General features: G+C 37.5%; 1 protein-coding gene across 3 annotated transcripts in view; it reads right to left on the minus strand.

The window, feature by feature from the left end:
* CSMD3 (CUB and Sushi multiple domains 3) overlaps positions 1-16,210 on the minus strand; it is an 872,847-nt gene that overhangs the window by 37,523 nt on the left and 819,114 nt on the right. For all 3 annotated transcript variants that reach the window (XM_036338167.1, XM_036338166.1, XM_036338165.1), the window contains 4 exons: positions 15,793-15,969; positions 7,448-7,627; positions 5,277-5,450; positions 264-437 (listed from right to left, as the gene is read on the minus strand). In XM_036338167.1, the coding sequence (XP_036194060.1) occupies positions 264-437; positions 5,277-5,450; positions 7,448-7,627; positions 15,793-15,969 (705 nt within the window). The remainder of the gene's footprint in view (positions 1-263; positions 438-5,276; positions 5,451-7,447; positions 7,628-15,792; positions 15,970-16,210) is intronic.

Below are 16,210 nucleotides of genomic sequence, written 5' to 3' on the forward strand. Positions count from 1 at the left end.
AATAATGCTATTAATATAAAAGCTTTTTACTTTTTCACTTTATTGACAAAAAATATTTCAAATGTTTCTTCTGGAAGTTTTGCCTGCTAAAAATAATATCCTATGTTTTACTAATATTAATTTTCAGTGTTTGTAATTGCTTCTACATTTTACATTCGTTTTCCACATTTAGTCAACCATAGTTTATAGGAAAACCGTTAAATGTCACCAATACCTATTATAACCAGAATTACTGAGCGTAATCAACCTTCCATTGATATTACCTATGCAGTGAGGTGAGGAACCACTCCAAGTGCCATCCGCTTGGCAAATCCTGGTGCTTGCTCCCACTAATATGAAAGGAGAATTGCAGCTGAATGCAACCTCCGACTGGTAGATAAAGCTTTTGCCTTCTCGCTTTCCTTGGGCAGGTGTACCAGGGTCACCACAGAACTTCGCTGGAAGTGAAAAAAAGACAACGATGATAAAGATTTAGGATTCATCGGAGTAAACAATTTAGAAAAACCGTGATAACTAACTGGAATATTAGACTAAAGTGACATGGAATCCATGTTAGTCTATTCCAATGATTTACTTTTGTCTACATGAACACTGCATGTTTGACTCAGTGTAATATTTTAAAAATTAATCTGACTCAGGTATTTTCCACCTAGTAGTACTAGTAATTTCAGTTTCTAAAATAATATTGGCCGGAATCAAGCCACGCAGCATTTGTGTATATGGGCTGCAAAGGTGAACTGTAATCCTGACGGCTCTGCCAGAGAAAACCAGCCCATCCTGTCCAGTTTGTCCCTCCAGATTGCAGGGTGTATAACGTGCATGCTTATTGGTTTTGCTGTCCTCTGCTGAACAGTCAGAGCACACACCATGGTATTTTGTTCCTTCCTCTTCAAAATTCTATGGGGAATGCTTTCAAACAGTTTTTTAATTTATCCTCACCCGAGTATGTATGTATGTGTGTGTGTGTATATATATGCATATATATATATATATATATATATATATATATATATATATATATATATATTTTTTTTCAATTGCTTTACAGAGAGTGGAAGGGTGGGAAGGAGGGGGAGGAGGAGGAGAGAGAGAGAAACAGGGATGTGTGAGAGACACATCGGCTGGTTGTCTCCTGGAAGCACCCTGACCGGGGGTGGGGAGCAAACCACAACCCAGGTACGTGCCCTTGACCTGGAATCAAAACTGAGACCCTTCAGTGCACGGGGCTGATGCTCTAACCACTTAGCAACACTGGTGAGAGCACTGTGGAGGATTGTGAGTGTTGTGTTTTTAAGAGAAAGGGAAACCATCAGAGTCTAAAACTTGGCAAAACTAAGGAATCTCAATGGTCTACAACAACCTCTTAAGGGATTAACTTGACAGGATTTCTAAATAAATTGATTAGGTGATTCCATTCAATATCTATCTATCATGTACCTATTTATCATCTATCTATCTATCTATCTATCTATCTATCTATCTATCTATCATCTATCTATCTATCTATCTATCTATCTATCTATCTATCTATCTCATTTAACTATTGAAAGAAAGATAGTATTTTAGGTAGTTTTAGTTACTTGGACTTATCAGTAAACAAACTAAGATTCCTGCCCTTTTAGGTTGTATGTATTTGTGAGAAAAGCAAAAATAAACAAGTACAGTTAGAATGTGTGAAGGTGGTAAGTCTTCAGAGGAAAGGCGGTGTAGGTGAAGATCAGAACGGGGGAATGTGTGGATGAGCTAATGGCGAGGGGTGAGAGCGGATTTGTAATAAGGTGGCAAGGCTGTCGCTAACTGAGAGAAGATCTGGAGGAAACAAAGCATTTGGCCATGCTGATATCCCAAGGGAGAGCATCCTGACAGAGGAGAGGGCACTGCCAGCCCCATCGGGCACGCTGGGAGAAGAAGGTCAGTGCGGCTGGAGCACAGTGAGCTTGCAGATGTAACAGCGGGTGCAGCCAGATGCTTTCAAAGCTGGTAGATAACCGAGGTAAGGTACATATATTCTATGCTTCCAATTTATTTTAATGGAAATACATAATTTACCATTTTAACTATCTTTACATGTGCTCAGTTTTTTTTTTAAATTTGTAGATTCATCACCTAAAAACATACTTCCCTACAAAACAAACAGCAACAACCAAACGTTATAAATTCTGCCTTCAGATGGCTATAGTTTGAGTGATCATAAAGTGCATTATCCCAGCCAAGGCACTTTGTGGAGTGAAAGGAGGATTCTAACCAGATCAGATGACTACCAGGACAACAGGAGTGAACTAGGAATGCTCCAGGTGAACTGGAATGGATGCATACCCTAATTATAGAATACTTCAGCCTTAAGCTCAATGGTCAAAGAAAGATCTTCCCTGAAATTTAAGGTACTACAAGAAAGTTAAATTTTCAGACCTCATTTTAGAAACCTTTTTCACTTTTTAAACAGTTAAGATTAAATAAAGAATAAAACCAAATAAAGGAAAATTTGAGAGTAAAGTAAAACAGGAAAAATAAACATTTTTGTTGTGTTTTGTTTCAATTTTCAGCATTTCTAATATACTGTTAACATTACTGCTATTTGACATACAAGCACTTCTAGCAATTTAACATTAAGCCCTAGGCTCCTAGGCCAGGGTCCCAGTCTTACTAATTATATCTCTGGCACATTTTGAATTTAATGGCTATTTTCTCAGTGAGCATTATCAGTAGACATTTTAGCTTCAGCAACTGTTTCTATTGCTAAGTTATCTCATAACTTGTTTCTGAATAATTTATCTTCTATATTTCTGCTGGGTCACTCATCTTTAAATCTTAACCAAAAAAAGAAAGACGGGACATATACCCACTTAAACTGCTCAATTCTCTCCCCACCCCCATCATTCCATCTGTTTGTATCAGCAGATTTCCATACACTAAACCGCACCTGCATGCATGCTTAAGCACTGACTTGTTTAGCTTTCCAAGCAACAACATGCTCATGTTTATATTCTTGTACATGTCTGCTTATGTACAGGTGCACAAAAAAAAATTTTGTAGGGCATATACCTAGAAATAAGATTTCTGGGCCAATGACTCTGCACATATTTACCTTTACTATATAATAGCAATTAATTCTTCAAACGGTGTGTCTACTTAAACATCTACCAGGAGTGTATGGAGTTTACATCGCACCCCTTCGTCACCCACGCTTGATGTTCAGTTTTGTTTTTCAGTAAACCGATTTTGTTTTAGTAAATAGTTGTTCATGCCTTTTGCCCATCTTTATTGTTATATCTCTTTTTGTTTCAGGGAATCTTTATATGTTCTATACATTATTATTTTTCATGCATATTACATCATCCAAGTTTCTCATTGGTCCTTTCATAATGAGAAATGAAAACTTTTTAATGTACCTGATTTTTTTCATCTTTCATTTATGAGGGGAGCTCTTGCAACTTGTTTAAGAAATCCTTTCTTACTCCAAGGTCATTAATATTTAAGTCCTTCATGAATCTGACATTGATTTAACTATTTGGTCTGAGATGGAGATTGTGTGTGTGTGTGTGTGTGTGAGTGAAAATGAATTGCCTTGTTTGATTAACTGCAATGTCTATTCTTTCCCCCACTGCTTTGCTTGTTTCAATGTATCAAGTATCAGTTAATGATTCTGTGCTCTTTACTCTACCATGCTGCTTTACTTTCTATTCCTGCACCAGTGCCACACTGTCTTAACTACTATAGCATCCTCAGTTTTGATACCCGCAGAGGACTGCACTGCATACCAGATACAGCAGTGAGCAGAAACATAATCTCTAAGGAGCATAAACCTGAATGGAGGGCATCATTCACATAAACAAGATTAGTAAAATGTATAGTTGTTATAAGGAGAAAAAAGAAGGAATGATAGGAGACTAGTAAGGAGAAAAAATAAAGCCTAAAAGGGCAGTGTTATATACCAACATATAAAATTTTAATTATGGTGATGAGAGAATACTGAGAAGAGGGACTCTGAATGAAGAGCTAAAAGACTAAAAGGAAATTTCTAGACAAAGTAAATAGTGAACACAAAAATCTCTGGCGTCAAAGCAAGGCTGCGTGCTCAATTAAAAGTAAGGAAGCCTGTGGTATTTGTCTTTCACATGATCTCACTTACATGTGGAATCTAATGAACAAAATAAACTGATGAAAAAATAGGTCCAGAGGCACAGATGTTTGGAACAGAATAGCCGATCTCAGTGGAGAGGGGAGAGGAAGAGATGAACCTGGTATCATATATGCATATATACATAACTCATGGACAGAAACAATAGTGTGGGGGAGGCCTGGAGTGGGAGCTGGGTGGAGAGGAGCAGGAAGAGGGGGGGCGGGGGACATCTGTAATACTGACAACAATACAAAGTAAAAGCACAGAAGCCTGTGTGCCTGGAGTAGAGTGGATGAGGGGGAGAACAGGATATGATGAGATCAGGGAAAAATAAAATGTTTGCATGAGCCTATAGGCAATCTGGCTTCTGCTCCGAATGAGATGAGAAGACTGCAGAGTTCTGGGCAGTTTAGTGGGTTAGCTCTGGCTCATTCCAAGGCCAGGGGACAGGGTGAGCACTCCTCTTTCTGCCACATGCTGGGAAGGAAAAGGCTAGGCACAGGATAGCACTGAATGTCTCTGAATGAGTACTGCCCATATCATGGGTTACAATAACTTATGTAAAATGGGAATCTGGCTTTTTTTGTTTTGTAATCTTCCAAATTAGTCTTGAAGGGATATATAATGTATAGCAACCTCTGCAAAAAAAAAAAAAAATCTCTTACCTCTACTCTTACCTTAGTAATTTTTGATGTATAATTACAATCATTATCATGACAAATACGATAATAAGAACTCGATTTGAATAAATATGTAGAAGTGACATGAATTTATTGCAGAAAGAAATTTGGGGTTAAATTAGAACATTCAGCTGAGATACACTGGACTTATTAGAAAGAATAATTTTCTGGCAGATTCAGCTCAGAAGGTTTCTATTTTGAGGAATAATTTTGAAAATTAAGTAAAGTTTACAAACAAATCAATTTAGCCTAAACTTTAGAGTTCAAGCAGAAGGCACACAATGGTTGGATGAAAAGTGGCTACATTAGCAAATACTGGTATTTCACTAAACTTTACATATTGGAAGCAGTTTAACAATCTCATATTTATTCTGGCAAAACTTGGAAATTTTAAACAACAGTTGTAAACTCAGGAAAGTAGTTCTAAGAGAGTGAAAACAGGAAAATATAATTGTAAGTATGGAAATTATACTTACGTAAGCACTGTGGTACTTCCCCACTCCAGGTACCGTTCCCTACACAGGTCAACACAGCAGGAAAGGATAGCTCATAGCCTGGAGAACAGATGTAGCTAATACTAAAGCCCCAGTCGAAATTTGTTCCTTCCAACCTTCCATTAGAGATCTGGGGAGGAGTTGCACAGGTAACAGCTGCAATTACATTGAAAGCGATTAGACACAGCTGTTGAGCTATCCTGGGTATGGAAAATAAATGAATAAATATCATTAGGAGAAGCATATGTGCTAACTTAACCTTTTGAAGGACAATATGGTGTGACACGTTTTATTCTTCTGGTTGTATCCCTGAAACATACCCAGAATTAATCCCTCTAGAATGCGACTATTTCTTGACAACATAATGGCTACTGGTTGAGATTCTCTTACAAAATAACAAGCTGCCTGATATCTAAGGGGAAAAAAGGCTGATCTTCTAACCAGTATAGTAACTGATAAATTCCAATGACCTTTAGGTAGACTGGGTTATTTGGCTATATACAGTGTATCAGCACTTTGGCAAGGAATTTGGTAGTAATTCTGTGACATTTCTGAAAACGCAAATCATGTAGCTCATTAAAATATCCAAACTGTTTCTATTAAACACTTAGATTCATATGTTAACATTTACTGTAGAATCTTAAGTGTATTACCAAAGTTTTAAACATAAATTTTTTAAAACTGTGTTAAGATGTCCTCAAGTAGAGATAGGTTGGATGAGGTGACAGAGATGAGAGGAAAAAGAAGGGTACCAGCTACAAAATCTCACAATGAGGAATGGTTATATTCTGATGGCTAGCAACATATCTGAACAATTTTTGGAATTGTATAACATTGCCATTACTAGGATCAATTAATTATGTATGAAATAACTTCTAAAATATAAAATGCCTGTTACATATTTTTATGCACTATGTACAGTGATCTGATTCAGAAACTGTGAAATCAAAAAGAAAAGTACACATCAAAATCATTCTTTTTGTTTGATTTTTTTTAGATGTCAGGGAGATACTGAACTGTCAATTTATAGATGTTTATAGACACCTGAATGAGAAATCTCAATTATTAAAGAATAATGCTGTTATTATACAATATAAATTACCTTACATTGCATATACACTATTCCACAAGTAATCAGAAAAACTAGCAGAAAAATATGAAAATGTTTTCAAAAAACAGGTATAAGGTAGCAAATCTATGCTTATATTGACTAAAATATTAATTCTAGATTACATTCTTTAAACAAACAGTTTCTCTGTCTCCTTAAGGAAAAATTACAGTTTTGTAATTCCAATTGACTATTCTCAAACTACTGAAAGGTTTTTGTCTCTATCCATGAATTACTTGACCAAAATGGACTATCAAATTAAAATTCTGACAGTGATTTTAAATTGGCATGAGCAAGAATTTTACAACATGTAATACCTGAATATTTCATCAGGGGCACTGACCACTTTTCCCTTAGATTGCCAAATTTAAAAAATGCCAACAACCAACACAAAAATAGCCATCCAGTGTGAATGGCCTGTCTTGAACCATAAATACATAGGTCATATAATAGACTGCATTTTATTAGTCATGTCCCATAATAAGGTTGCATCTGATTGGTTAATTCTTGGAACTAGAAATTCTTATATATAAGTATAGGAACCTGATTTTTTAAAAAGTCACTTTGAAGTAGGTAATTACTATTATTATTTTTTTTTGTAAATCAATCAAAATCTTATCTATTTTTTTTCAGATTGACAAAAAAATACAATCTATTTTTTGGAATGCCACAGAATTTTCATAATCAGTTTTTGTGTGCCATGAAATAAATGGTTGGATATTGCTGTTCTAAATCATTAAGGTTATATCAGCTTTTAAATATTCATAAGTTAACATAAATAACAGCCTACATGATATTTTTGTTGTTAGGGTTGCATTAAAGTTCAGTCACTACTCACAATAAAATAAAAGATTTTTTGAAATAGCTTTACATTCTATATATTATTATCATCTGTATGGTTTAAAAATAAAAACTGAATCATTTATTTTTAGTTTCAAAAAAGTGAAACAATACATGAAACACTATTTAAATCTACTTTAAATTTGCATACTAAAAAAGGAACTATGTGGTAGTGATAACATAAATAATTAAGAGATTATTATACCTCTACAGGTTGGCATTACTCCACTCCATGTGCCATTAGTTGTACAAGTTCTGATTCTGGAACCATTCAATTCCATGGTATAGCCCGGCTGGCACATGTACGAAACATTGTGTCCAACCACATAATCATCTCCATATCTCAGTCCATTGGCTGGTACGCCTGGGTCTCCACAACTGATTACTATCAATATTGGATTCAAAAAGCAGATGGTTAATGTGGCATATATTTAATAGAGAAGAATAGTAAGCATATGGCATTCTTAATATATCAGTAGGGAAAATTAGTTATCATGTTCATTTTTAATCATAAAACATAAGCATACTTAAACCACATACTAGCAATTCTTGATTAAGACCAGGTACGCTTATTACAGGTTCTATACACATGGTTCAGAAATTGCCATTTAGACTTTGAAAAGGTTAAGTTAATATGCTATTATATTGTAGGAAACTGTGACATGGTAACCTCATTAAACACGTATTAAGTGATCATGAAGAAGCCATCCTATAGAATCAAGATTTCTAATATAATATTTAAAATCCATATTCTTATATATGGCTATTGAAGTTTCTGATTTAGTAGGCTTGCTGGATTGAGAGAGTATTTTCTCCACAGTGTTCCTCAATTTTCTATTATAGTAGTTTTTAACTAAAACAATGATAGGTGTAAAAATAATACCTTTATTGAATAAATAAAAGAATAAATAAACTATAAAGTGTGAATTTATCATGTACAGGGTGGGATACATACTTGGGGAGGCTCAGTATAAAGTAAAAATGCTACAGCTAGGGATAGAGGGTTAAATTTCCCATCTCCACCAACTCAATGGCAACCCAGGTAAAAGAACAAGCCAGAAAAAACGGGGACCTCTATTCTGGAATCCACTTGCTTCCTGGATTGAGTGTGAATGATGGGATTCCATCAAGGCTTCTGTCAAGCGCTTGCTAAATACGACTCAGCAAGGCCAGCCCAGGGGAGAGATAGATGCTACCTACTCTGCACCGAGACTTCATGAATACACCAAACTCTGACTTGCCCCATGCTACATCCAGGCCTCTCAAGCAGGGTGGAGAACAAAGTTGCAGGGTGAGCCTCCCTCTGCTGATGACAGGATGGAACCGCTGAGCAAAGCAGTGGTGGGAATGGAGAGGCCAGGCAGGGACAGTGGTACCAGGTAGTGGGGGGCAAATGGCCCATAAACCCAGCCTAGGAAGACAGGAGGCAGGGAGGCGGACAGAGTACATGAGCAGAGGCTCCAAACCCTCTTCACATGCTCCAGTGTCCCAGGGGACTTCAGTTACAAATCACACTTTCAAAGATAATATTATTGATAAATCTGAGACAGCCCAGGCACAGGCCCTCGGGCATGAGGTTCTAGCAATTGCACTCACCCATAAAGCTGGCTCTGATTACGTACATTACCACCCAAAAACTTTCAAGAAGACTTAAAACAGCATAGAAAATAAAAGATCAATCCTACTATGACATTTAAGAATAAGGCATAACAGAAATTATATATAGGCCACCAAAGCACCTGCTGTTTTGAGTACATGATTTAAGCATGATTTGGGCAATGCACTGGCCTAAAAGCTTTCTTGCGGCTAAGAGAAAAGAAGAAAAAGAAAAAACACACCAGCTTACACTTTTTTCTTTTCTGTAGATAAAATAAATGTGGCATGCTTGCCTTTTACTATCATTTTTGCCTTTTGAATCTTTTTGTTTATAAAAAAGTATAAAATTACACCAGGTGAATCTGAGTTATATTCCCTCATTTTTATTTTTAAGTAATTCTTCCCAGAAATGTGAAAGTCCAGGGTTAAAAACTAAAAATAGATTAAATCATGGGAGACCTTTATAGTACTTTAATTACATTGTATTTATTAACTTACCATTAAAAATGACTAATCTCAACATTTCTTTCATATTACTCTAATCTGTTGAGTCTGGGAAGTTCTTAGGGCCAAGAATAATGGCAATTAAATTAAAGAACAATATTCACAGCACTCCCCTTGTAGCCCTCAGAGCCCTGGACCCAGTTTGTTGAACTAACACTCTGAATGTTCCTATTAGACTCCTAATAAGAATTTTGCATATAGAATGATTTTTGTTCTTTTGATTATTGACGACGAAAAGATTTTTAAATTATATAACTGAGCTGATATCAAATCCAGCTTATTTACGAAAAAATAGGTCATTTTATTTGCAGTTTCAAAATTCCTGAAAGTGAGTATACCCTTCAATTTATTTCGTGTTATTTTACTTTATGTTATTTTATATTTTTAATCTAGATTCCAATTAAGAGGAGGAAAATTAAAGAGAACACCCACAAATTGCTATTTTGTGGATTGCACTTTACAGACTGAATTCAAATCCTGGCAAGAAAGACCAGCTAACCGGGCGGGAAGGAGCAGGAGCTGAGAGGCAGCCACCAGCCGAGAGGACAGAGAGGTCATTCTGCAGAGGCACAGGCACTGGGAAAGAGTTCTGCGTAGCGAGGCAGCCTCATGAGTGGAATTTGGGACAAAAGCTTCAGAAGAATTTGTTTGGTGACTTTCTAAGGAAGCAAAGGCCAGTCAAAGAGGCAGTTTCCAATAGCAACGATCTTTGTAAACAGCACCTGCTCCACAACTCAATTCATTCATTACACCAGCTTGTTTTCAACAACAAAAAGAGGCTTTTGGTCTTTTCGAGCAAAACCTTAGAATAGTAGCTCTTTAGAGCTTTACCTTAAAATTCAGAGACACAGGTGCGTGACAACAGAGTGCTATGGTTTATTGCAAGAAAATCTTTTCTAAAGTCACCAAAATCCTTAAGGACACAGCACTTACGTACACACACACACACACACACACACACACACACACACACACACACACCAATCAACTCCACCAAGACAGATGTTTTGTCTTTTTCTACACTGATGTATTCTCACAGCTTCATTTAGTACATCATAAGAGGTAAAGTAAATACTGTTTAAAGAATAAATCAGTGAATAGAATGCATAAGGAATAATTGAATAGTTCAAATTCTCAAAAACAAATATATTATTTAAAGGTTTAAATTTGTTTTTGTCCTGGCTTATGTGGGTCTGGTTAGAGGGTTGGCCCTTACACCTAAGGATCCCAGTCAAGGGCATGTACCTGGGTTGCAGGTTCATTTCCTGGCCCTGATCAGGTCCTGTGCAGGAGGCAATAAATTAATGTGTCTCTCTCACATTTCTGTCTATCTGTATCTCTCTCTTCCCCTCTCTCCCTCCTTTCCACTCTCTCTAAAAAAAATAAATGGAAAAAATATCCTTGGGTTAGAATTAACAACAACAGTAAACAAACAAAAACAAACAAGTAAATCTGTTTTTATGGGAGGTATTCTCATTAGCTTCTGTCATGTAATTAATGTCCATTTGTCATCATTTATAATAAATTAAAGCAGATAAACCTCTATGCTTAAAAGAAAACATAATTTAGTAAATTAATTTCTGCCACTTCAAAACTTTAACTACTTAAACGAGCATTATAAATATGCATTTTTAAATAAATAAGATCATACTATCCACACATTTATAACGGAATTCATTTTTTACTCACTATCTAATTGATATTTTTGCATGTAAATACACAGATCCATGTAACATTTTACTGACATAATATTCTCTTACATGTATGTACATGCAATATAATTCATGAAACCAAACCCCTGTGGATTAATGTTTGAGTTATCCCATTGTTTTCCTATTAGAGACAATGTAGCAACATACATGCTAGCTCAGGCATCCTATGCATTTGCTTTGCCAGGTTTCAAGCCCAGAATAAAATTCCACTACAGCAGAATGAAGCTCCAGAAAGGTGATCCAATCTCTCAATTCACAAGTTGGTTTTCTTTTTAGATCTCAGTGAGGGAGATTTTATTTACCTTAATTTTGGCACTATTGACATTTGGGACCAATTCATTCTTCATGATGTGAGGTTGCTTTATCACTAAAGCTACTCTACCTGCTAGATACTGATAGCACCTCCACTCACCTGTACTGTGACGGCCAAGAGTGTCCCCTGGCATTATCAGATGTCCCCTGGGAAGCAAATCGCCCCTGTTTAAGAACCACTGACTTAGTAATAGCCCTCTTCCCTTGAGGAGATTTAGATGATTTTTTAGCTCACTTCACCCAGTTTCATGCTGGGATATCCCCCAGCTTTCTCTTGTGTGAAAATATCCCCATTTCCCTGGCCTATCTTCTAAAGAAAACCGAACAACCAACAAACAGAAAACTGAGAATTCTCAGGTTGGTAACAAAGATTCAGCGAGGGCCACTTCCGTGCTGACCGTTTGTAACAAAGCCTTAGGCTCATTTATCACTGGATCTGATAGAGTATATTGTACCTGACCCACATGACAAGACCTGCCAGATGCAGGGTAGTGAGCACTTTAGGAGAAGTTCTGGTAGATTTAAAAAAACCCAAGAAATAAGGGCACATATTTTGTTTCAGACCTGAAAGTCAACTGTTACTCCATTTGACAAGCCCTGTCCTCGGGCCGTTTGTACCATTTTCCCAAAACACTGCGAGCACTGTGTGCTTTGGCTCCGGAGGGGGTCTGCCTGTTGGACAGCACCAGGTAAGGGTCCTGTACGGTTTATACACGGAGGGGTTTTTGTGCTGACAAAACAAAACAAAACCCAGAAAACAAAAAACAGTAACAACAAAACTGTATCTCTGAATGAGTATTTACCTGTGCTTAGTTTTTATGTATTTTCTTTCAGCATGAACATCACAGAAAATAACTGAAGCAAATTTTACAATTAGTGTACTTCCTGAGCTTCCTAGTTTTACAGCAAATCCCTTTCCTTTCCAGTTTTAGTTCTGTGAATGTTTCTTAATATTTATAGTTCCTCTGTCAAAGTGTGCATGGTATTTGAATCCATGACCTTGATCTCATGATATATACTAAAAAAAACAAAACACATTTTCATTGATTTGAGAGGAACAGACCAGGTTACCAACGCCATATGAAGGTCATAGGTTCGCATATATGTAATTGTTAGAAGAATTATATGGTACAGAGACGTCACTTTTAGCTAAAAGCGATATGAGGAAGAAGTGTCCTGAAAGGCTTTTGCCAAATGGGTGCCATTTCAGCTGATACTTAAAAGGTACCAGTAAGAATTTAGGGCTCTGATGGGCTGGTGTAGAAGGAAACCAGCAAGGGTATTTATTAATTGTTAAGTTGTTCAGTCTTGCAAAATTGAGACATTTTCAAAGCAAGTAGGAGGACTTCTTTCCTTCAAGATGGAGAAATAGAGAAGACTTTACTCTCCATTTGAAATAACCAAAATAAATAAATAAATAAATAAATAAATAAATAAATAAATAAATAAGACACAATATTAAAACAAAACAAAAAAACAACCACCACCACCACCAAAAAACAGGTTTCAAAGGCAGCAAAGCACAGTGATCCTTGAGTGACAGGAGACAAATGAGATGAGTCCTAAAACTGCCACATCGTACTGCTGTCAGAGAGTTTCCAGGCTGCAGCACAGGGAGCCTCCCTGCAGAGCCCACCAGCTTCCTGGTTGGAGACATGACTCTAGAGCCAGGAGAGAATAAAGAGACAGTGCCAGAGAGGACACACACTGGAAGAGAACTCTGGAGATCCAGGGAGAGAACTCCTGAGTGTTCAGGAGTCCCCTCAGCCCGGCCTGCACCCTCTCGCAGTCCAGGAGCCCTCAGGGGATGTCCGACTGACGGCTTAGGCCAGCCATGGGCAAACTACGGCGGATCTGGCCCGTTTGAAATGAATAAAACTAAAAAAAAAAGACCGTACCCTTTTATGTAATGATGTTTACTTTGAATTTATATTAGTTCACACAAACACTCCATCCATGCTTTTGTTCCGGCCCTCCGGTCCAGTTTAAGAACCCATGGTGGCCCTCGAGTCAACAAGTTTGCCCACCCCTGGCTTAGGCCCACTCCCTGTGGGCCTCCTTAGCACTGCCTTGGAGGCAGGAGAGGCTCCTGCCACTGCTGCTGTGCTCACCAGCTAGAGCCCAGCTTCTGCCTGAGCGGCGCTCCCCCTGTGGGAGTGCACTGACCACCAGGGACCAACTCCTGCATTGAGTGTCTGCCCCTGGTGGTCAGTGAGCATTAGAGCAATGAGTCGTTCTGCCATCGGGCCAAAACTGGCTTTTCGACATCCCCCAAGAGGTCTCGGATTGTGAGAGGACACAGGCCAGGCCAAGGGACCCCATTGTGCATGATTGGGGCTTGGGAGGGACTTGGGAGGTTGGCCAGCCATGGAGGGGTTGCAGGAAGACTCCAGGGCATGTCCGGCCCATCTCTCTCAGTCCCTATTGGCCGGACACCAACGGCAAGCTAACCTACTGGTCAGAGCATCCGCCCCCTGGTGGTCAGTGCATGTCATAGTGACTGGTTGACCAGTCAACTATCTGCATCCTGGTGGTCAGTGCACATCATAGCAAGCAGTTGAGTGGCTTTAGCATATCATTAGCATATTACCCTTTGATTAGTTGAATGGCCGACCGAATGACTGGACGCTTAGCATATTAGGCTTTTATTTTATAGGATGTGGCTGCTATATTCTATTCAATGCTTATTTCAATAGCCTCTTAGCCATAATTTGCCTTCATCTTTGAGAAGACACCATGCACATGGAGTATCTCAATAGCCCTGTCATCACACACAATTTGGTGCAGGCAAGATATTATTTACAGTGAATATTCTCCAGAATTACAAACATCACATGCCATTACTCTGATGACATCCTCCTCAGAGTAGATTCATTTGAGCCACTCATTCAGGAAAAACAAATACAAAGAATTTAAAGAAAAACAAACAAACAAACAAACAAAAATAACTGATAGGTAAAAGGTACCAGTAAGAACTTTAAGGCTTGGATGGGTTGGTGTAGTATAAAACCAGCAAAGCCTATTGGAGATGAATCATTAGCCCACAAGCCAGGTTGAACATCTCTTCATATATCTATTGGTTGTTTGTATGTCTTCTGGAAAGAGGTGTTTGTTCAGGTCCTCTGCCCATTGTTTTGCGATAGAGCACTGGATAAAGAAGATGTGGTACATATACACAATGGAATGCTACTCAGCCATCAGAAAGTATGAAAGACTGCCATTTGCAACAACATGGATGGATCTTGAGAATCTTATGCTAAGTGAAATAAATCTGTTAGAAAAACGCCAAGAACCATATAATTTCACTCATAAGTGGGATATAAAACTGAAACTCGTGGACACAAACCACAATGTGGTGGTTGCCAAGGGGAAGAGGGTGGGGTGAACGGGGTCCTAATGTATGGCGATAAGAGATTTGACTTTGGATGGTGGGCACACAGTGCAGTATACAGATCTTATAACATAGAAACCCACATTGAAACCTGAATAATCATATTAACCAATGTCACCCTAATAATAGATAGATGATAGATAGATAGATAGATAGATAGATAGATAGATAGATAGATAGATGATAGATAGATAGACAGACAAATAAATAAGCCTAGTCATGCTCTGGCCAATGTGGCTCAGTTGGTTGGAGCATTGTCACGTACACCAAAAGGTGGCAGTTTGATTCATGGTCAGGGCACTTACCCAGGCTGCAGATTCAATCCCTAGTCAGGGCAGGTGCAGGAAGCAACCAACCAATGTTTCTCTCTTTCCCTCTCTTTCTCTCCCACTCTCTCTATAATCAAGTTAAAAAAATAAAAACATAAAAATAAATACATAATAAAATAAAAAATCAAGCAGTTATTGATATGTATTAGATTGGCAAAATAAAATTACATTCTTTGTATTAATCTTGGTTACTGCTGATAATTCATCTCTATTCTTAAGATGCTGTTAAATTTCACTTAATGTCACTAATTTTCTGTGATCCCTCTTTCCTCTGTCAAGTAATTCTTTTTTTGTTAATCTTCACCGGGGAATAATTTTCCACTGATTTTTAGAGAGAGTGGGAGGGGGAAAGACAGAGAGAGAGAAACATCCATGTGAGAGAGACACAAGGATTGCCTGCCACATGCACCCCCAACCAGGGTTGGGGATCAATGTACATGCCCTTGACTGGAATCAAACCTGGGATCCTTCAGTCCACGGGCTGACACTCTATCCACAGAGCCAAACCAGCTAGAGCTGCAAAGTGATTTTTAAAGTCACTAGTATAAACTCTAACCATAGAATATTATCATCTTTTAATATGAAATACAATACAAATATTCAATATCTTGCATGGTTTGATTGACTACAAGTTACACATACAGATGAATATACTCAAATAGTTTCACATAACTAATGATGTTTAAAATATTGAGAAGAAACATACTTGTACAGTTAGGCAAAGTTCCAGACCACGTTCCATTGGCTGTGCACTGTCTAACTGAAGGTCCAGACAAGATGTATCCCTCCATGCAGGAATAAATGATTGAACTGGAAAATGTTGTGCCATCAATCCGAAAGACCTTTCCATTGGCTGTTGTTCCTGGGTTACCACACTGTACAGCTACAAGAAAGAAAAAAAAAATAGTTAAGAGTATTTATAAAAATATTGTAATTAGAAATCTTCTCACAAAAAGTTAATGACTGATTTTTTAAATTATCCAAAGGAGCTATAAAATCCTCTAAAATAAACATTGAATTATCTTTTACAATGGTTGAAATTCAAGATAAATTTACAGTAATTTTATTAGTTTAATTACTAGAATACAAATCAGACAACAGCTATTTTTTAAAGTTTTTGTTAG

The sequence above is a fragment of the Myotis myotis genome, unplaced genomic scaffold (genome assembly GCF_014108235.1).
Source record: "Myotis myotis isolate mMyoMyo1 unplaced genomic scaffold, mMyoMyo1.p scaffold_m19_p_16, whole genome shotgun sequence".
Lineage (NCBI taxonomy): Eukaryota > Metazoa > Chordata > Mammalia > Chiroptera > Vespertilionidae > Myotis > Myotis myotis.